Source organism: Neophocaena asiaeorientalis, unplaced genomic scaffold (genome assembly GCF_003031525.2).
Source record: "Neophocaena asiaeorientalis asiaeorientalis breed wild unplaced genomic scaffold, Neophocaena_asiaeorientalis_V1.1 scaffold629, whole genome shotgun sequence".
Lineage (NCBI taxonomy): Eukaryota > Metazoa > Chordata > Mammalia > Artiodactyla > Phocoenidae > Neophocaena > Neophocaena asiaeorientalis.
The window spans coordinates 6,623,830-6,645,318 of NW_020175468.1; the positions used below are offsets into that span (position 1 = coordinate 6,623,830).

The 21,489-nt window shown below is 54.5% G+C and overlaps 3 protein-coding genes across 5 annotated transcripts in view; 1 reads left to right on the top strand and 2 right to left on the bottom strand.

The window, feature by feature from the left end:
* Positions 1 to 9,261, bottom strand: part of POU2F2 (POU class 2 homeobox 2) — a 103,168-nt gene extending 93,907 nt beyond the window's left edge. For both annotated transcript variants that reach the window (XM_024768769.1, XM_024768768.1), the window contains exon 1: positions 7,509 to 9,261. The gene's annotated coding sequence lies outside the window, so the exon portion shown is untranslated. The remainder of the gene's footprint in view (positions 1 to 7,508) is intronic.
* Positions 7 to 15,898, bottom strand: DEDD2 (death effector domain containing 2). Of its 2 annotated transcripts, none has more exons than XM_024768781.1 (5): positions 15,774 to 15,898; positions 14,795 to 15,161; positions 12,898 to 13,005; positions 9,268 to 9,408; positions 7 to 604 (listed from the first exon to the last, which is right to left on the bottom strand). In XM_024768781.1, the coding sequence occupies exons 2-5, from the start codon at positions 15,120 to 15,122 to the stop codon at positions 225 to 227; spliced, it is 957 nt and encodes a 318-aa protein (XP_024624549.1). In that variant the 5' UTR covers positions 15,123 to 15,161; positions 15,774 to 15,898; the 3' UTR covers positions 7 to 224. The 2 variants fall into 2 exon arrangements, with proteins under 2 accessions (XP_024624549.1, XP_024624548.1); XM_024768780.1 differs by having other exon boundaries at positions 12,883 to 13,005.
* A 1,593-nt stretch (positions 15,899 to 17,491) lies between these two features.
* Positions 17,492 to 21,489, top strand: part of ZNF526 (zinc finger protein 526) — a 5,001-nt gene continuing 1,003 nt past the window's right edge. Inside the window, exons 1-3 of the mRNA XM_024768338.1 lie at positions 17,492 to 17,617; positions 19,424 to 19,524; positions 19,614 to 21,489. Of these exons, the coding sequence (XP_024624106.1) occupies positions 19,631 to 21,489 (1,859 nt within the window). The 5' untranslated portion in view covers positions 17,492 to 17,617; positions 19,424 to 19,524; positions 19,614 to 19,630. The remainder of the gene's footprint in view (positions 17,618 to 19,423; positions 19,525 to 19,613) is intronic.

Below are 21,489 nucleotides of genomic sequence, written 5' to 3' on the forward strand. Positions count from 1 at the left end.
CGGCGGGGGGGGGGTGGTTGGAAAGGAAACTCAGCTGGAAGTGGTTTAGGCCTCAAAGCCCACATCCTGTGGGAGGGTCTATCAAGGGGCCTGGCTGTCACAGTCCTCAGAGCTAGCAGAGTGACAGTCCTCTAGGAGTAGAGATGGTCGACATCCTCCAGGGGAGAAGGTGGCCCAGAGGCGAGGAGGTGGGTCAGTCCTGCCAGGTGCAGGATCAGGAGGCCTCAGGCGGGCCTTCCCCCCTCCTCCTCCATCAGCAGCAGGCGGCGCCGGCCAGCCTCGTAATCGGCCTCGTCCACACTGACCAGCAGGCGGACAGCCTCCCGGCCCACGGCTTCACGCAGAGCCTCAGTCAGGAACACGCCCCGCAGGGCCTGCAGCAGGGCACCACTCAGGTAGTCACCCCAGAAGGCGTCCAGATAGGAGAGCTCTGAGAACTTGATGTCACAGACCACAGAGCCCAGGTCCCGAGAGCGCAGCACCGCCGTGGCCTGCCCAAACACGTCCAGCTGCCGTGCCAGGGCCTGGGGCCTCCGGGATGCCACGCCCTGCTCCAAGGCCGGCCCATGCTCACAGTACTCTGCTCGCACCCTGAGCCGGATGTCTGCGGAGAAGGAGGGACTGGTCAGGGAGGGGCCGACACACGGCGCAGCGGGGCCAAGGGGAAGAGGGGGACCGCCACCCTCCCTCGCTCCCTCCAGCCTCCTCCTGCTGCCCCTCACTGTGGGCTGCACTGCACCAGCCCCACAACCTTCCCCCTTCTGGTAACCACACCCAAGTACGGGTGACACCCTCACTCCGCTTCTCTCTTGTGGTTTGACCTGTTACCACCTGACCTGGTGGCCTTGCTCTTCCCCTCATGTGCCCCACTCCAGCCTCACCACCTCCTCGCTGCCCCACCCCCCCCACCAGCAGGCAGGTTCCGCCCGGCCCTGCCTCTCCTTCAGCCCGGGGTGTTCTCTCCCCAGCGCCCACGGGACTTACTCTCTCACTTCCTACAGGCCTTTGCTCAGAGGCCACCTCCCCAGTGAGCCTAACTCGACCACCCTGTTTACCACCACCACCCGGCCCTGGGATTCCCAGTTCCCCTTTCCTTGCTCCATTTCTTCCCAAGGCACTTATCACCTTCTAACCTACCCTAAGCTCTCCCTTACCGTCAGGCTTATCACCTGTCTCCCCCCCAATGTGAGCTCCCTGAAGGGATTTTTGTCTGTCTTGTTCATTAGTGTAGCCCCATGACATACAGTAGGTACTCAATACACATTTGTGAAAGAACCAAGGCACGAATGAATGGACTTGCTTTTAGGTAAGCAGCTTTACCCCTCTTGCGTCCTCGAACAGGGAGATTCATGTGGGGCCAGTCATATCCTCAGCCCCACAACCACCAAGCAAGCACCAGGCCCAGGAGACTCAAGGCTGGAACTGGGCTGGCTCTACTGCAAGCAGGAGCTCTCTTTCCACAGAGGCTGCCAAGAAGGTGGGCTGTTAAGCCCATAGCTGCTGGGGGCCGTTTTGCCACCAGGAGGGGAGAGAATGAAACCTACACAAGGCCAAGGACAGAGACGAAAAGACTCCTGAGGTTCATCACATGTGCGTGGAGCGCCTGGATCTTTAGCAATAATCAAGTTCCTTTTTGCTTAAGCCAGTCTGAGTTGTGTTTGTCACTTATAACCCTGCCTACATCCACCCAAATGTGGTGGCAGCTCTGTGCAGGGGATAGGACACGGAACTTCCAAGGCTACCCCTGTAAATGTGATCTCAGGCGTATCACCCCCCTGCGGGATTACTGAATTCCCACCCGTGAATCGGGCTACTAACAGAACTTCCTCTCCACTCACAACACAGGCCATCCTGAGGATCTGCTATAAGCTGGAAATGACAAGCAGCAGAATCACACAAACTCATTTAATTCACAAACGACCCTGTGAGGCAGGCCCTATTGTCACCCCAACTTACAGATGAGGAAACAGAGGCAAAGAGAAATGATTTGCCCAAGGTCGCACGGCCAGGGAGTAGCAAGGCATGACAGAGGGCACTGACTCTCCCACACCCCACAGAGCAGCCTCAGGTCAGTGGAGCTGATTCTAATCCAGGAGCCTTCAGGCGCTAGCTATGTGACCTGGGACAAGTCACCACCTCTCTGAGCCCAGGTTCCTGCCTAAACCAGGGGACAACCCCTACTGGAAAGCCTGTTCAGATGACGGTCCACCAATGGGTGCTAAAAAATGGCAGCCACCAGCAGCTCTGATGTGCCAAACGCTTTGCCCTTGGAGATTCAGCCTGATCAGCCCTGTGGGGCAGGGGCCGCAATGAACCCATTTGACAGATGAGGTAACTGAAGCTCTGGGAGGGGAAGTGTCATACCCCTGACTCCTTTCACCTTTCAAAGACTGTGTCACCACAGAGCAGAAAGTAGAAGGCAAGTCCCTGCTTCCCCAGGCGACTTCTCAGCACCACCCACTTCCTCCTCCCACCCCAAACCCCAAATGCTTCCTTTTTCTGTCTTGAGGGGAAGCTCACCCTCTCTGCTTGAGGCCCAGGAAAACCTACCTGGCCTTAGCCCCCAGGACTTCCCACAACACTCAGACCTGGCTCCCTCCATGCTAAGGATCAGATAAGACCTCTGGGCCCACATCCTGGACTCCCGAGTGTCTAACCACGCCTCCGTAGCGTGGGCTGGGAGGCAGGGGGCTGGAGGAGCAGCACCTGTCCAAGGCCACACGGGCTGCTCAGTGGCAGAGGCACAGAGCCTGGTGGCGGAGAACGACAGACCTTGAGGCGAGTCCTGGCTCCGCCACTGTCTAGCTGTGGGGCCTTGGGCATGTGACCTCACCTCTCTGAGCCTCAGTTTCCCCATCTGAAAAACAAACAAACAAGAGGTCCCTGCTGCACGATGGGGTCATGAGGATTACATTAGGCAACTCATGAAGCATGTGACCAGGGCCTAGACGCCGAAGGCACCCCAAAACAGGAACTATAATTTCAACACTCACCTCTCTACCGCCACAGCCCCTGCCTAGGCCTCGCCCTCTCTCACCTGGGCCCCTGAGCCAACCTCCTCCCCTCCCCTCCTCCTTCAATCCCAGCTACATCCTCCCATACCCTGCCCTCCAGTCACAAGGGAAGTGGTCCCAGTACAAGCCTTACTCACAAAATGACCTGTCCACCTCTTCTGACCAGAATGCCCATCACCCACCAAGGCCCGGCTCACGGGACCTGTGGCCCGCCCAGGTGAATCCCCTCCCAGATGGCCTTTATCCTCAGCACAGACTGCTACTAGACCTGCGGTGGACACTGTCTATTCTCCCAGAGCCCACCGGACATGGTGGGGGTGGAAGGAGGACAGGATCAGGGGGGACCCTCATGTGTCCCATTCATCCTTCCATTCAACAGACATTTACTAAGTGCCAGGGACGGTGGGGAGACACGAGCGCCCCGCCACAAGTGGGACTGGAAGGCATGTAAGCCCCAGTCAAGGAGCACTTTGTATAGGCCAGACCCTACCCAGGTGCTTTCCCTGTCTTAACCCCTGAGTCCTCACAGCACTTTCATTATCCCAAATACAGGTGAAGACATGGCCCAACCTCTGGTCTGAAACACAAGAGGACGGTACACAGAAGGGGAAGACAGGGAAACTCCACTGGAGAAGAGGAGAGATGTGTGTTATCTGAGCCACCACTCCACCCCGGCCCTGAACCATGGGCATCATGCACAATCTCTCTTTATTCCTCGCCAAAATAATTTAACCATAGGTGACACTTATATAGTACTTACTGCACTACCTTCACACATTTCACATCTATTGACCTTTTTTTTTTCTTTTTTTTTTGCGGTACGTGGGCCTCTCACTGTTGTGGCCTCTCCCATTGCGGAGCGCAGGCTCAGCGGCCATGGCTCACGGGCCGAGCCGCTCCGCGGCATGTGGGATCCTCCCGGACCGGGGCAGGAACCCGCGTCCCCTGCATCGGCAGGCGGACTCCCAACCACTGCGCCACCAGGGACGCCCTATTGACCTTTTTGATCATGCCTGCAACCTTATGAGGCAGTGCTATTGTCCCCTTTTTGTAGATGAGGAAACTAAGGCACAGAGGATGAGTCACCTGCCCGAGGCCACACAGGCAGGAAATGGCAGAGCTGGAGTTCCAACCGAGATGCCTGGCTTCAGAGCCCAAGCTCTTTTAACTATCCCTATCCTGTTTGCTGCCTCTCATACAACCATACACAGAAGTCCATAATTAAAAGACATTCCAAGGGTCAGGAGAGGAAATTATAGAGAACGATTCAGATCGAAACAATCAGAGAGGACCTCTCCAGGAAATGACACTGGAAGTAAAATGTGAAAGAGGACAAGTAAGTCGAGACAGGAAAGCAGTGAAAAGAGGAGTGACTTTCCCAGAAGAGATCGGTGTGTGTTAAAGTCCAGAGGCAAAAAATGAACTTGGGGCATTCACAGGCTGGGGGCCAGCATGGTGGAAAAGGGTACAAGGGGACAAGTGGAAGCGCAGGGCTGACCACGCCCTGGCAGGCTGGGGCAGGGAGTCTGGGGCCTCCTGAGCTGACCACACCTCTCTGCACCTCGGTGGCCTCCTCCATAAAACAACCTCACTCCAGTACCTGTTCTAATGGGGCCACTGTGAAGATTACAAGGCTGGATGCAGCAGGAAGGAAGTGGCCTCAGGATACCAAGACAACTCCAGCTGCTCTGCAGAAGCAGCAGGGCGGTCAGAAAAAGCGCCAGGTCAGCACTCGGGGAAGGCTGAAGGCGGCTGAACAGTTTCCTCCGGCCAGGAACACACCAAATGCTTGGTCAACAGCATTTGTCAACAGTCCCTCGCCAATGGTAGGGAGATGCTCCCTGCCCCCAGGACGGAGGGTGGGGCCCCGTCTTCCTCCAGAGGAGAGCTGCTCCCGCTTCCTGCACTCAGGTGGGCCCCCACACTTTTTTTAAAAAAATAATAAATCTGTTTATTTATTTTTGGCTACATTAGGTCCTCGTTGCTGCGCATGGGCTTTCTCTAGTTGTGGAGAGCGGGGGCTACTCTTCGTTGTGGTGCATGGGCTTCTCATTGCGGTGGCTTCTCTTGTTGCAGAGCACAGGCTCTAGGCACGTGCGGGCTTCAGTAGTTGTGGCACATGAGTTCAGCAGCTGTGGCTCGTGGGCTCCAGAGCACAGCCTCAGTAGTTGTGGTGCCCAGGCTTAGTTACTCGCAGCATGTGGAATCTTCCTGGACCAGGGCGGATTCTTAACCACTGCGCCACCAGGGAAGCCCCCCAACACTCTCTTGTTCCTCTACCCGACACCTCATCAGTCTCTCTTCTGGGACAGAATGGGCCGCAGAGGGAAATGGGAAGGGCTTTCTAGTGGGAGATCAGGAAAGGTATGAGGGACAGGCCCAGGTGAGCAGGTGAGCAGCGGTCTGTGCCAGACCCTGTGCCGGAGGCCAGGGATGACTCTCACTCAGGTCTCCCCTCCGGGAAAGGCTGGGGACACAGAGGACCTGTGCCCAGGAGAGAGAATCAGCCAGTAAGCTCTAAGGGACAGACTCCACCCTCCAATGCCACACCAATACCAGCACCTCCTCTGGACAAAAGCCGGCTCCCTCTCCTGCTCCAGTCTTTTCCCCAAGGCACAGCCAGAGTCACGGTGTCACTGTAAAGTTCTTCAACCTTTCCTGAACTAATGGATGGAGGCAGTGAGCAGCTGCTGCCACCAAGGGCAGTTAAGAGACAAGCAGCCTCTGCCTGCTTCCTAAAGGAAGAGCACAATACCACCTAGGAGGTGAGCTTGAAAAAAAACAGAAGGGGGGCTTCCCTGGTGGCGCAGTGGTTAAGAATCCACCTGCCAGTGCAGGGGACACAGGTTCAATCCCTGGTCCGGGAAGATCCCACATGCCACGGAGGAACTAAGCCTGTGCGCCACAACTACTGAGCCTGCGCTCTAGAGCCCTCGAGCTACAACTACTGAGCCTGCGTGCCACAACTACTGAAGCCCGTGCGCCTAGCACCCATGCTCTGCAACAAGAGAAGCCACCGCAATGAGAAGCCCATGCGCAGCAACGAAGACCCAATGCAGCCCCCAAAATTAATTAATTAAAATTATTATTTTTTTTTAAAAAAAAGGGCATTTCCTGGTGGTCCAGGGGTTAGGATGCAGCACTTTCGTTGCCAAGGGCGGGGGTTCAATCCCTGGTCAGGAAACTAAGATCCTGCAAGCCGCACAGCGTGGCCAAAATAAGAAAATAAAAAAACAAAACCATCAAACCAGAATCTGATCAAGCCTCTCCAGGCCCAACTACCAATTTTCAGGAAATACGACAGGGGAACATGTTCAGTCAATCCTACCACAGAACGCAATCTGCAAAAGCCAGTCTTTGGGAAACACTACGGGACAACTACTTTCAACAGATACAAGGGTGGTGGGGGAGAAATCAGAGGTGATGGGGGAAACCTATAAATTAGGAGAGACTTAAGAGAACCAATATTTATAAGAATTAGAAATTAAAGCACTGAGCAGACACATGAGAGTAAGAAGTTATTGTTATTTTTTTGGTGTGATTTTTTTTTTTTTAAGAATTCTTACTCTTTTTTTTTTTTTTTTTTTTTTGGCTGCGCAGGTTGCAGGATCTTAGTTTCCCGACCAGGGACTGAACTCGGGCCACAGCAGTGAAAGCGCCAAGTCCAAGTCCTAACCACTGGACCATCAGGGAACTCCCCAGTTCTCATCTTCTAGAAATACACAGTGAAAAATCTACCAGTGAAATAAAAGGACACCTGGAACTGACTCCAAAACAACGTGGCTAATGAAACAAGATGAGCCATGACCTGACAACTGCTGAGGTTGGGGGCCAGGGAGCCAGGATTCGTTATGTTAATCTGCTTCTATTTCTTCTCCATAGGAAACACTGAAGGAAAAAAAAGCAAAGTGCAGCCTGTCATTCAAGTCCTCCCACTGCTTTCCATCATTTAAACAAACGCAAAGCCTGGCCCGTGGCTCCCAGGCTCTGCAGGATGGGCCCCTGGTCACCTCTCCTGCCCTCACCTCCTGGCAGCCTCCCCGCACTCCCTCTGCTCCAGCCCTGCCAGCTTCCTCTCGGTCCCAGCACCACCACTGCCATGTCCCCACACAGGCCTCTGCTCCTGCTGTCCCCTCAATCTGAAACACCCTACCTCAGCCATCCACACACTCCTACCTCTCCTCCTGTCTTCTGAGAGGCCTTCCTAGACCACCCTACCTTGAAAATCCACCTAGAACTGGATTTTCCATCATTCTCTACCCCCTCCCCCTGCTTGTTTCTCTTCACAGCTGACATCTGAAGTTTCTCTTCCTTCCCTTAGCCTTCTCCTCCCACCAGAACACAAGCTCCATGAGGGCAGGGGCCTCCAGTCCCTTCTGTGGGATGTAAGCAGGTAGTCAAATGCTCTATAAACACACGTGGACCAACCAAATGAGCAAACCCGAGCTTCGGCCCAGCCCTGCCCCTCCACACAATGGGGGACGGCATCCCTACCTCAAGGGCCGTCTTGAGAATTCAAGGTCAGGTGAGGAGCACGCTCAGCGCAGGGCGCAGTGGATGGCCCTGAGAGGGATGTGGAGACTCAGAGGTCCTGTGTCTGAGCCCAGGATCCCCCATGGCCCCTTCCTCACACTCTTGGGGCCTCCGGAGTTCAGTCTGGTTCTATCCCTCAGTGGAAGGCAGCTGCCTGGGGCTCAACCCCCACAGCTATCACAGGTGAGGAGGAAGCAAGAATGGCAGACCCGTTCCTCACTCAGGTCTGGAGGGACCTCCTTCCACCCCTGGGACTAGGCCATCTCCATTTTCAGGGCCCTACTGGGGAAAGCCTCACTCCAGCCCCACCCTGCCTGGTGAGTCAGCAGTCAGACCTGCGCAGCCACGCCCCACAGCAAGAGACAGCCACACCCAGGGTCACAACCTCCCCAGCCTCAGAGAAGAGATGGAGGCCTCCAGCAGCAAGACCCCTCACGGCCTCAGCCTGGCCTGCTCCCTAGGGAGGCAGTGACCCTCTAGGCCACCCAGCCAGTGGGTGGCTCTGGTAATTAACTCCTGACTCTGGGGAGAGTCACGACCAAACAGCCACCCCCTCAAGTGCGGGCTGTCTGAGGACTCAGGCTAGCTCCACTGGCCTGTTCCTCCTGAAAGCAGCCAGCACAGGTGTCTACAGCCTCATCTAGGGAGCGGCTAGGACCACCAGGGTCTGGGGGACCGCAATGGGCACCGGGAGGAGGCAGGCTCATGCACTCTGGGGGTTGGAGGTTCTGCAGATGGCAGGAGGAAGCGCCCTGAGGCCAAGGTCTCCTGGGGGATGCAGAGCTGCTGCCACCTGCCCCTCAACCTTCCCTCCTATAATTCCACCCCCACCCACCCAGCCTGAGCCTCTCACCAGCTGATACCCTCTGTGACCAGAGCCTTGCCCAACTCAGAGGAGGGGGTACCAGAGGGGCGTGTGGGAGTGTGTGAGAGAGTGTGTGCCCTACCCGTGCCTGTGTCCTCCCCTCAGGACCAGTGAGAATTTCTTAAGGGCAAGGTCTGCATGAGTCTGCATAGCAGAGTCCCCTAACCCATCCAACCCACCTGTCTGCAGGTACAGTCAACCCTATATCCAAACTGTTTATTTCCTTAAGTCCACCTCCTTCTCACCCTCTCCAGCGCCACTACCCCAGGCCAGACCTCTGCCTCATCCTGTTGGACTGTGAAGCCCCTCCACTCATTTCCCTGCTTCCACTTTGTGGATTTATTTCATGTGCACCTACAGAGCATGTGCTACATGTCCAGCACTGTTCTAAACACTTTGCAAATTGTAACTCATTTATTAACTGATTTTCCAGATGAAACTGGAGTTCCTTTAAAAACTGGTATCAGATCACTTCACTCCCCTGCTAAAAACCCTTGGAAAGCCCTTGACTCAGAATAAAATCTAACTCCCATCTGCTCTGAGGCCTGCCAGGCCCAGCTGCTCAGCCCCTGCCTGGCTCCTCCAACAAAAAATGACATTGAGGGCAGGGGACTGTCAGGAAAGGCTTCCTGGAGGAGGCGGCACACAACACAATCCTTCAACTATGGGCAGGATGTAGACAAGCGAGTAGGCAACAGAAAAGACAGGGATTCCACTGTGCTATACAGATGCATGGAGTTGCTGCCCACCTACTGGGTGTCACACCCCAGATGAGGGCCCATTCTCCCACCCTTCAGCTCTACTGGCTGCAACGGGCACTGCACATGCACTCCCAAGGCACGCACAGACACCTACCACAGGTCACTTTGCCTTCTGAGGTAGGCCCGGCTGGCTCCTGCTGCTGCTGGGGGGTGGCTGGACCTCCTCTCTGCCGCCGTCTGGCGCCACCACTGGGACGGCCCCGACTCCGCCGCTGCCGTTTAGTTGGGGGAGAACCTGAGGAGAGAAAGATGGTGTAGGTTGAAGACCAGATGATGGGTGGAGCACCAAGGTGGGTGCCCAAGGAAGCGCTCAAGGCTGTACTCCATGCTGTCAGACCCTGGGTGAGCCCCTCTGCTTCCTGGGCCATAAGATGGCTAATAAGTACAAGTTAGCATCATCTGGAAGGACAGACGAGCACACCCCACCACCTGGCAGTCCCACTCTCAGGTGTGACCCCAGAGAAACCCTGACTACTCACCCCAGGAAACAGGCAGGACACCAGTAGCTGGAGCTCTGTTTATAGTTCCTGACCACATAAACCTGAAGACAATGTAAATGTCTGGCAAAAAGTACACGGAGTAATTTCCACAAAAGACTGCTTAGTGAACTAAAGCAAGTGAAAAACAAATATCTACAATTTGCTATGTTTTGTATAAAAAAGGAGAGGAAACAAGAATATATACATTGTTTGCTATTTTTGCAAGATGAAACACTGTAAGGCTATGTTAGAAGTGAATGAAACTATCTATTGGGAAGGAGAGAAATACCAATGGAAATGATACTTCTAAGAACATCTTTTTTACATACTTTAGTTTTGACTTTGGAATCATGTAACTGTTTTACAACATACTCAAAAATTTAACAAGAGACAAAAGAAACAAACCATAAAATTAAACACAAACAGAAACAAATGGATCTAGCTATATATAAAATCAGTAACAAGAAGCAGAAAAAAGAAGGGTCTTAAGTAACTAGGAAGAACATTCTGACTGTAAACTCTCAGTAGGATATACTCTGAAAACAATTAGAACCACAAAAATATCTTATGTTTCATTCAGTAGACACAGCAGTGGTACTGACATTATAAATTTGAAGCTATTTCATTATTGTTGTAAAATAAAGCAAAATAAGTCCATGTCTTAATGTTACCAAGAACCAAGATTTTCAGTGTAAGACAAAAAAGTCCTCGTAGGACTACTGAGCCTGTGTGCCGCAACTACTGAAGCCCGCGCACCCTAGAGACAGGCTCTGCAACAAAGAGAAGCCGCCGCAACGAGAAGCCCGCATACCACACGAAGAGTAGCCCCCGCTAGCCGCAACTAGAGAAAGCCCACACGCAGCAACAAAGACCCAATGCAGCCAAAAATAAATTAATTAAAAAAAAAAGTCCTTGTAGGGAATTCCCTGGTGGTACAGTGGTTACAACCTCACAGTTTCACCGCTGAGGGCGCAGGTTCAATCCCTGGTCAGGGAACTAACATCCCCGCAAGCAGCACAGCCAAAAAAAAAAAAAATCCTTATAATGTTATGTTTGAATTGAAAATGCTAATGTGAACTTTTTTTTTTTTTTTTTTTTGCGGTACGCGGGCCTCTCACTGTTGTGGCCTCTCCCGTTGCGGAGCACAGGCTCCGGACGCGCAGGCCCAGCGGCCATGGCTCACGGGCCCAGCCGCTCCGCGGCATGTGGGATCTTCCCGGACCGGGGCACGAACCCGTGTCCCCTGCATCGGCAGGCGGACTCTCAACCACTGCGCCACCAGGGAAGCCCCTAATATGAACTTTTATGAAAAGCAATTTCTAGTTCTGTTCACTGTAAGCGCCTAAAAACAATGCGCACACTCAGCACCCGGATCTTGGTCTCCAAATACCGCTGCCTCTAAGAGAAACCAGGCTTCTGGAAACAGCGGATTCCAGGGCTGGGGAAGGGAAAACACAAGTGAATCCTGGACACCTTGCAGTCCATCTTGCAGTCCTACAAAGCAGGAAGCACCCAAAGAATGATGGAGACACATCAAAAGGACACAGGATGTAGCCAATTTGAACATCAGGAAGAATAACTAATTGATTATAACAGTAAATAAATAAGAATATATGAGTCTATGGTGACACCCCTCACTAAGTAAAAAGAGAGAGGGAGGGATGGAGGGGAAGAAAAAAGTAAAACTCCTCTTGAGGAAATGCCAGCTAATAGACATAGCAGAGAATTAGAAAACCACCATTTCATGAACACCAGTATAGCAACTGGTTCAGGCAGAGATCACCAATGGCTGCTAAACCCACTGGGGATGCTGTTGGTGAACACGACGTGCCAAAGTGTCATCTCACAGATTATTTACTAACCACAAGGGGAAAAAATATCTCTGTACGAAGGACAAATACAGCAGACACCACCTTAACCAAGTGATCGAACTTGCTCACTCACAACAGGAAAACCAGGTCTCCTGATGTGCTCTAATGCGAAGACCACGGCATCAACCAAGGAGCATGCCAGCCAAAAACACGTAACCTGAATCTAACCAACTCTCCAAACCCGATTCCCAAACTACAGGGGACAGACGGATAAGTTAAATGATACCATCAGGAAATTATCAGGCATATCCGGAAACAAACAGGACATTGTACAAAACAAGTGGCCTGGTCAATGTCATGGGGGGAAAAAAGAAAAAGGTACGGGGTAGTGGGGGGGGGGTTTCCATAGTAAGAGATTAAGGAGACTAATAACTGAATGTACAGCAACACAACTATGAGTGGATCCTGAAAGTGCAGACAATATTGAGAAGATCTGAAAATGGACCATTAGGATAACAGAGAATAAGTATTTATGTCCTTTCTTAGGTATGACAGTAGTCTTGAAGTGGTTTCAGACAATCTTCTGATTCTCAGGAGATGCCTGCCAATTTCGGGGTAAAGTGTCCTGATGCCTGTAATTTACTTTCAAAGAGTTCAACAAAAAGAAAACAGAATTAGGGACTTCCTTGGTGGTCCAGTGGTTGAGGATCCACCTTCCAATGCAGGGGACGCAGGTCCGATCCCTGGTCGGGGAACTAAAATCTCACATGCCACGGGGCAATTGAGCCCGCAAGTGCCTCAACTAGAGAGAAGCCTGCACACTGCAACGAAAAATCCCAAGTGCCGAAACTAAGATCCGATGCAGCCAAAAACAAACGAATAAATATTAAAAAAAAAGAAAAAACAGAATTACACATACATGCACATAAAGCAAACCTGGCAAAATGTTAAAATTACTGAGTCTACGTGGAAGTTACAAACACATTCACTGCACTCATCTTTCCACTTCTCGGTGTATTTGAAATACGTTTGAATGATTAAAAACTTGGGAAAAAAAAAAAAAAACTTGGGGGAGGGGAGGAGAGTGGATAAATTAATTGCCATGGCAATTAAACAAAACCAATTAGAAACCCAACATGAATAAATCTCAGAAACATGTCCAACAAAGACAGCCATGTGAAGAATGACACCCATGATGTGGTGCCATTTAAATGACATATAAAACCACAAGAAACAATTCCATAAGTTGTTTCTAGACACGTGCTTTTGCAACAACAAACACACACACAAACACAAAGCAAAAATGAGACAGAATCACCCCCACGGGCTCCTTCCTTGATGGGTCAGGATGGGGTAGGTTCATCAGGGTTCAGAAGGGAGAGAGAGAGACTGCTGGCGCGCCCACAGGGCTGGGCTCACCTGTCTCCCACTGACCCTGCTCAACATCTGAAGAACTCCTTGACTGCTGACTGCGACGGCAGCCGCCCTCGGTCCTCTTTGAAGAAGAGCTGGACGTGCCATAGCTGGAGCGTTCTGGAGACACTGTGGGGAGAGAAGAATGGAAAGAAGTATTCAAAGCCTGCGACTTCTCCCAGGCCCAGCCTCCAATTCCCACCCCCTCACCCCCACCCCAGAAGAAAACCTGCTCCACAGGGTGCCTGAGTTCCCCAGAACTCAAAGCCCAGATACCCACTCCCTCTCAAACACCTGCAGCCCAGTAATTGTTCGGTGCCTCCCAGGGTAAAACACTCATCACCTTCTGGGGCCACCCAATCCATGTCTACAGCAGCTCCAACTGTCAGTTATCCTGTAAGCTGAGTTATGGTCAGGATTCCTGCAATGCTGGCTGCCCCCATCCGTCAACTGCCCCCGGCTCTCCCTGAGGCCCCAAAGAGTAAGCAGGCCTCTGCAGGGTCCCCAGATCTTCTCTTCCAGAGCCTGACCTCCAGACATATTTTTCCAAAAATGCTGTCAGTTCTGCACAAGGGATGCCTTTCTCCTGGTTACCCAAATCCCATGGGCTTACCCTGGGCAGGAAAGCTCACAAAACCCCTCCCTAAACTAGCCACAGCACCTCTAGTAATCCCGCCAAGGGCTCAAAAGCACAAAGCCTATGCACACAAGGGGCTCTTCACCTTCTCAGGACTGCTGTCCTATAGGAGCACTTCCCTTACAAGGATTAAGGGCACCAACTCTGGAGACAAACCAGCAAGGTTTAAATCCTAGCTCCCACTTTCTAGCTGTGTTATCTGCAAGCTCCTATGTGGCATGGCTTCTCACCTACCTCTGTGCCCTTACTTTGACCTCTGCTCCTGCCACACTGGCCTCTGATAATGACAAACTCAGTCCTACCTCAGGACTTAAAAGCTTGTCTTTCCCTCTGCCTGGAATTTCCTACTCTGAGATCTATGCACCAGGGTGGCAGTGCAGCCTCAGTTCAAATGCCTCCTTCTCAGAAAGGTCTTGACTGGTTATGGAATCTTTTTTTTTTTTTGCTGTACGCGGGCCTCTCACCGCCACGGCCCCTCCCGCCTCGGAGCACAGGCTCCGGACACGCAGGCCCAGCCACCCCGCGGCATGCGGGACCCTCCCGGACCGGGGCACGAACCCGCGTCCCCCGCATCGGCAGCCGCACTCCCAACCACTGCACCACCAGGGAAGCCCTGGTTATGGAATCTTAACCTCCTTTCACTCTGAAGCATTCCACTCCCTACTTTCTCTCTCTGCTCCATTACTCTGTTTCAGTCCTTCCATAACCACGTCTAAAAGTAAATCGTTCAAATAAAGTCATCTTCATATACAGAATAAAAAAAAGTAAATCGTTCACCTGTCTTATAGTCTTGATACTCCTCCCAAATGTTTGTTCCTCATGGAACACTTTGTCAGTCCCGTCAAGCTGTATCTCCTGTTCCCTATTCCCCGGGCACACAGGATTCAGCTGTTTTATGTGGGCAATCTGCCTAAATTCTCCAACCTACTGCTTTCCCTGTACAGTGGGGACGATGACAGGACTTCCTCTTAGGATTACCGGGAGGATATAGGATGATAGTACATATGAAGAAGGGCTTACTGCTGTGCCCGGCAAGAAGTAAGCCCTCTGTAAACAGACACTACAAACATCACTATTGATGTAGCCAAATCCCAAAGGCTCACTCCTCCCAATGCCATGCCTCCTCCCTCTTGTGTTTCTCATTGATACTCTGGGAGGAGGAAAAGAGTGAGATGGGACACGTACTGAGATGGCACTCTCCATATCAGACACCGTGGAGGCCCAGCAAAAAGCAAGGCCCTCTCCCCACCGGAAGTCTGTCACCCTCCCATTCCACGATACCTGGCCAGCGCCTCTTGCGCGCCAGGTGTGGCAGCAAGTCGTGACGGGATAGCACGCGCAGGAGTTGCCCCAGCAGCCTCAAGTTGCTCTCGTCGCACTGCCCGCGGCGCTCCAGCTCCAGCAGCAGCTCCAGGCCGCTGCGGGCGCGGGCCAGGCCGCCGGCGGCGCCGGGGACCTCGTCCAGCAGGAAGGTTAGCAGCTCCAACTCGCACTCGGTCAGTTGCCCGCCCACCACCTCGAACATACGGTGAAGCGACAGCATCCCGTAGTAGTCCAGGCACTCATCCTCCTCCCAGCTCGGGGCCGGGGTCGACCCGGACAGCGCCATACCCGGGGGAGAGGGGCGGAATAAGCTCAGAACCAGGGCCTAGAACACACACAGCGGGGAGGGGGCAGTGGTCAGCGACGCGGAGGCCCGGACCTCACCCCCGCCAGTGCGTCTCCCCTTCCGAGTGCCGCCGGGCAGGGCCACCCTCACATCCCAGCCGTTTTAGCCTCCCCCTTCTCCCGCAAGAGAATGGTATCGCCCGAGGTCCCCTAGTAACAGGTCCAGACGCCAGACCCCTCTTGTCCTCCGGCCAGTCGGGCAGGCCCAGCCCGAATGCCCCTACCCAGGTGGTATGTTCCGAACAGGCCTCCCACCCGACTAAATGACGCGGTTCGAACAAGCCTGGGGGCCCAACGCGGGCCACCCCGCCAATTGCCCTTTGACTATGGGTACTACTGTCCAGACATGTTCCTTGGCTGCGTCCACAGGTACTGTCCGACCAGCCCCACAGCTCCACCTAAGTGGTACAGTCCGAAAGTGACCCTCTGCCCCCTACAATGGGACCGACCAAAGCAGCCCTTCGCTCCACACAGGTGGCGCTGTACGAATCCGACCCCCTCGCCCTGTAAGGGTGGTACCGCCCTCTCCCCAGCACCCAGGTGGTCCGGTCTACCCGCCACCAGTAGCTTGTAGGCCTCTCCACATCCTCACCGAATTCCGGCGCCTCACGACTCCTGGGCGACGGCCGCGGCCACTTGTTTTGTATCTTTCTGGCACCTTCTCTATTATTACGCCTGCGTCACCTCGCTCCTCCCCCTTCCCCCAACTCGCGCAGGTGCGACCGCCACGCCCCTTAAGCGCAAGCGCAGAGAGAGGCTTCCAAGCCCCTCCCTCCGGGCCCGCCCCCAACCGTAACGTCCGGCCGCCCTGTACTGCGCCTGCGCAGAGCGAGAGCGGTTCCGCGTCTGGGCTGGATCTGGTACCATTTTGCCGGATAGCTTCTGCCGGTGACATAAGTTTCAGGGTCCTTCGTGCCCTCACGACCTGTTGAAACTACTTATGTCACGGACTACAGCCCCCTCCTTATCACGGCCTAGACGCTCACATTACCACTGCTCCCAGCTACCCATGGCAAAGGACCACAATCACGACCGTACTGGCTCCGAGTAGCACCCAGGTCCCTTATGATCCGGACTTGGACTCCCCTCCGTTAGACTGCCCCTTACTTCTTTTGGAGACCTACATCCCATCTGTGCCATCTCATGATCTCGACTGCAATCCCTCCTCATCCAACAGAAATCCCCCATCTATAAGTTCCTTCCCCAATCAAGACCAAGACTCCCTCATCTCATCTTAGGAATCAATACCTCCTTCCTGATTACAATAGGCCCCTCCATCTCCACTGTGCACCTCCTGATGGCGTCCATCAGGACTCCCCCATTACACTCAGACTCACCCCTCAAGGAACTCTTAACGCCCCCCCCATAACCCCTTCCAATCTCTGCCCTCCAAGGTCACGGGGACTCCCAATAGCCCCTCTTTAAGCTGCACCTGCCAGTTTCACTCTGGCAAGAGCAGGTCTCTATCAGGAGATTTGGCATCAAGGCTGCATGTCTGAGCACCGCCACCCTGCCCCCCTCTTACGTGACTCAAGGTCAGAGCCCGCTCGTGCCTTGAGACAAGGCCTCTCCCCGGACCTGTTCCCACCCCCGGAATTATCACCCCTTGGGAGGCGGAAGGCCTGGGTCGTGCCTGGCACTGGCTCAGCACTAGCTCTGCTTGGGCTGAGGCAGTGACCTCCGAAGAGTCCCTTCCCCTCTCCCTGATGGCAGTTGTCACTTATTGAAACCCAATCCTGGGCCGGACACACAGTAGGCGCCCAATAAGTGAATATCATTAAATCAACCAAAGAGGGTGAGGAAAGGGAAAGCAATTTTACAAACAGGGAAGGACTATCTACGTCCATGTTAGATAAGTTAAAGTGAGCATCCACGGTGTATCAGGCCCTGTGCTGATTGCTTTTACCTGTTTGATTTCATCCAATCCCCTCAACAGCCTTTGAGGTGGATGTGATTCAAGCCCATTTTACATAGGAGTAAAAGTGAGGCCCAGAGAGGGGAAGTACCCCAAGTATGCTTGACTCCAAAGCTGTGCTCTCAGAGATGCTCTGTGTCTTTAGCTATGAAATGACAGTTCTGTCAAGGTCTCCCGCCACCCAGTCCACTCCATGATCCTTGCTTTCCAGTGATGTTCACTTATCTCCACTTAACTTTCAGACTTGGCGGAGGGGCGGCCCGGGAGAACTGCGCAGGCGCTTCTCCGAGCCCGGAGCCCCGCCCACAGGGCACAGTTGTGTGCGTGGAGAAACTCGCCGAGCCCCGCCTAATCGTCCATACGCAGGCGCAGGAGCGCGTGCCCTCCGCTTTCGGCTCTGATTGGCCGCCGCGGGTAAGGGCAGCGCCCAATGGGAGGCGTGGATAGTGAGGGGGTCCCACACGCCTGGAGCTGAGGGTCTGTGTCAAGAGCGGCGGGGCTGCAGGAGGCGAGAGAGACGGGTGAGGGCGCCGCGGGGCGGGCCGGGGAAGAGAGAGCTGGGCTTACGGAGAGGGCGGAGGGAGAACGAGGGGGACTCCGGGGGTCGAGGAGCTTTGGGGCCTGCGCTAGGGCGGGAGCGACGCGGCGTGGAAAGAGAGTGCGGCTTCCTCTGTGCCCTGGACCGTTGATAGAGCGCCTGAGGTGTGCAGGACTCTACGCTCGAGCTCGCCCGGCCCCCACCGTTTGCAGGGAGCTCTCAGGTTGCGTAGTTGATACGTCTGGTCAGAGAAAAGGGATGTGTCTCAGGAAAGTTGAACTTCCAGGGCCCTGGTGGGTTCTTTCCTGGAAGGACTTTTATTGGTCTACTGTATAACAAAAACCCATCCGTTCCCCCAATAATTCACAATCCAGGATTGGGAAATGGGGAATGCAGACTAGGAAAGTCCAAATACCAGGTCCTTCGGGCCATCTTCTAGACATTTACTGGGTGCCTATTTTGTGTAAGCCTTGCACCAGGCACTGGGCCTCGCTGGAGGAGAGTTCTCTGTTGGGAGTGGTGCTGTAAACGATGCAAAGCTGAACTGTCAGGCCCCTGGTTGACTGTTTCCAGGAAGGTCCGTTATTGAATGGCTTTCGTGTGCCAGGGCCTGAGCAACTCAAACATTAGTGAGGGAGTTGGAAAGTTTAGCTCTTGGGCTTTCAGTGAATCATTGACTTAAGGAGCATTTACTGGAAAGCAGCTGATAGCAGGGCCCTGTGCTGGGCCTTGATATTGTGGGAATTCACAGTCTAATAGGAGGGCTGGTCTGGTGGGAAAAGTGGAATGTGCGCAAGGACAGTTAAACTCTCGGGGCCCCGCTTCCTGGAGGGAGCATAATGCATTCACCGAATCTCCTCAGTGCTTATTATGGTGAGACCTCTGGGAGCTAGCTACACATGAGCAACTTTTGTGTGCAGAGCTGGAAGCCGAACTCCACCTGCCCTCTGGCACTAACAGATGAGTTGAAGAAGAGATGGAGGTGGTGGGGATTATATTTGGAACATTACTGCTTAGGCCTGCATGGGCGGCAGTCATTTGCTGTAGGGACTCTGAGCCCCTGTTGTGTGAAGGGGCCTGCGTTAGGTTGAGCCCACACCTGTAGAGGGAGAGATGGGGCACGTAGAGGGAAGTTCAAAAGTTAAAATCCCTGTCCTTGGTCAGTGGCTTTGTTGGTGACAGCAGCCCCTACAATAAATCAGACCTGCCCTGCCGGCAGGCTCATTCTGGTGAGAGGAGCACAGACTCTATCCCAAGTTCATGATATTTGCTATGATGGAGGTGGCACAGTATACTGTAAGAACCCCAAGGAGGAGGGAGTGGCCACCACCCTGTGGATGTAGAGTTTGCTAGAAAAGAAGAGAGAACTTCGTTGGCAGAAGGAATAGCAGGCAGCATCAAAGACTTAGGGTTCAAAAACAACATTTCTGGAGAATTACAAGTAACGGTTCTATCTAAGCTTTACAAAGTACCAGGGACTTTGTGGTCAGTACTACTTTTAGTCCATTTCACAGATGAGAGTGCAGTCTCTGAGAGATGAAGTAAGTGGTGGAGCTCAGATTCAACCCAAGGGCAGTCTTATCCAGAGCCTATGCTCTTAAATACCTTGCTGCATCTCCCTGTGTACAAGTAGGTAGAGGAAAGACGCTGCACAGAGAGGAAACTGCACAGGCCAAGGCCAAGAGACCCCCAAAGACACATTCTGTTCTTGCAAAGGGTGTGACCAGCCCTCTGGGTAAGGAGGGTGGCATCAGAGGCCAGACTGAGAAGGGCTGTCTCTCTTCTGCAGATACCTGGCTGCCATGGGGTGCAGTTCAGCCACAGGGTCACAGGCTCACTGAAGACTGAGATATAAATATTGGATCCAGACTTGCTGATTGTTAGAGGCTGGTGAGTGATGGGATGGGCAAGGGAACTCCTGAGACATCCCCCCTCCCCTTGAGTTCCTGGTCTCACTAGGCACTCCCTTCTTTCTCCAGGTACTGCCTTTCGCACAATGGCAGAGGTGGTGGCCGAGGCAGCTGAAGTGGCTGAGATGCCAACACAGATGTCACCAGGGGCAGGGGAGATGTCAACACCGACGTTAGGGGAGAAAATGGAGATGTTAACGGAGGTGACGGAGATGACACCTGGGGAGGCCCTTGCCTCCTCCCTCTTCTTCCAGTTCATGTGCTCTGAATGCGGCAGCCTCTACAACACGCTGGAAGAAGTCCTCTCACACCAGGAGCAGCATGTACCCACTGTCACAGAGGAGGAGGCACTGACCGCCCAGGACACTGGCCTGGAGCCGGAGCTGGTGCCAGGCACTGAGGATGGGCCTTTCCAGTGCGGTGAGTGCAGCCAGCTCATCCTCTCCCCCAGCGAGCTCCTGGCCCACCAGGATGCCCACCTGCGGGAGTCTGCAAGCCAGATCCAGTACCAGTGTGGAGACTGCCAGGAGCTGTTTCCCTCGCCTGAGCTGTGGGTGGCTCATCGGAAGGCCCGGCACCTTTCTGCTGCTGCAGCGGCTAAACCGCCGGCGCCGCCTCCTCTGCCTCCCCTCCCCTCCCCACCTCCACCCTCTGCTTCACCCGAAGTCAAGATGGAGCCCTATGAGTGTCCTGAGTGCTCTGCCCTGTGTACCACCCCTGAGGAGTTCTTGGAGCACCAGGGCACTCACTTTGACTCCCTAGAGAAAGAAGAGCGCAACGGGCTAGAGGAGGAGGAGGAGGGTGAGGATGAAGAAGATGACGACGAAGAGACAGAGGACGAGGAAGAGGCAGCAGCAGAGGTTGGTGACGATGCTAAGGGAGCTGACAAGTCCACAGCCGGCGAGGCCCAGGGCTGTGGGGATCGTCCTCAACGCTGCACCTCAGCAGGGGCACGCCGGCGCCACCGGCGGGCGTCCCGTGGCCCAGCGTCAGCGGCTCACCCCTTCCACTGCAGCCAGTGCCAGCGCAGCTTCAGCTCGGCAAACCGGCTTCTGGCTCACGGGCGGGCCCATGTTGGTGGCACACACGAATGTACGACCTGCTCCAAGGTCTTCAAGAAAGCAGCCTCGCTGGAGCAGCACCTGCGGCTGCACCGCGGCGAAGCCCGCTACCTCTGCATGGACTGCGGCCGTGGCTTCAGCACAGAACTCACGTTGGTGGCCCACCGGCGGGCCCACACCGCCAACCCACTGCACCGCTGCCGCTGCGGCAAAACATTCAGCAACATGACCAAGTTCCTCTACCACCGGCGCACTCACGCTGGCAAGAGCGGGGCACCTCCCATGGCGGCGGCGGCGGCCGCCTCCCCGGCTCCTGCCGAGCCCACGCCCCCCGCGCTGCCCCCTGCCCCACCTGCCCAGCTGCCCTGCCCACAGTGCACCAAGTCCTTTGCCTCCGCCTCCCGGCTCTCCCGGCACCGGCGCGCGGTCCATGGGCCCCCTGAGCGGCGACACCGCTGCGGTGTCTGCGGCAAGGGCTTCAAGAAGCTGGTCCACGTGCGCAACCATCTGCGGACGCACACGGGCGAGAGGCCCTTCCAGTGCCATTCCTGTGGCAAGACTTTTGCTTCTCTGGCCAACCTCAGCCGCCACCAGCTGACCCACACGGGTGTGCGTCCCTACCAGTGCCTGGACTGTGGCAAGCGCTTCACGCAGAGCTCTAACCTGCAGCAGCACCGGAGGCTGCACCTGCGGCCAGTCGCCTTTGCCCGTGCGCCCCGCCTCCCCATCACTGGTCTCTACAACAAGAGCCCCTACTACTGCGGGACCTGCGGCCGCTGGTTCCGTGCCATGGCGGGCCTGCGACTGCATCAGCGGGTCCACGCCCAAGCTCGGACGATGACACTGCAGCCTCCCAGATCGCCCCCTCCTGCCCCGCCCCCACC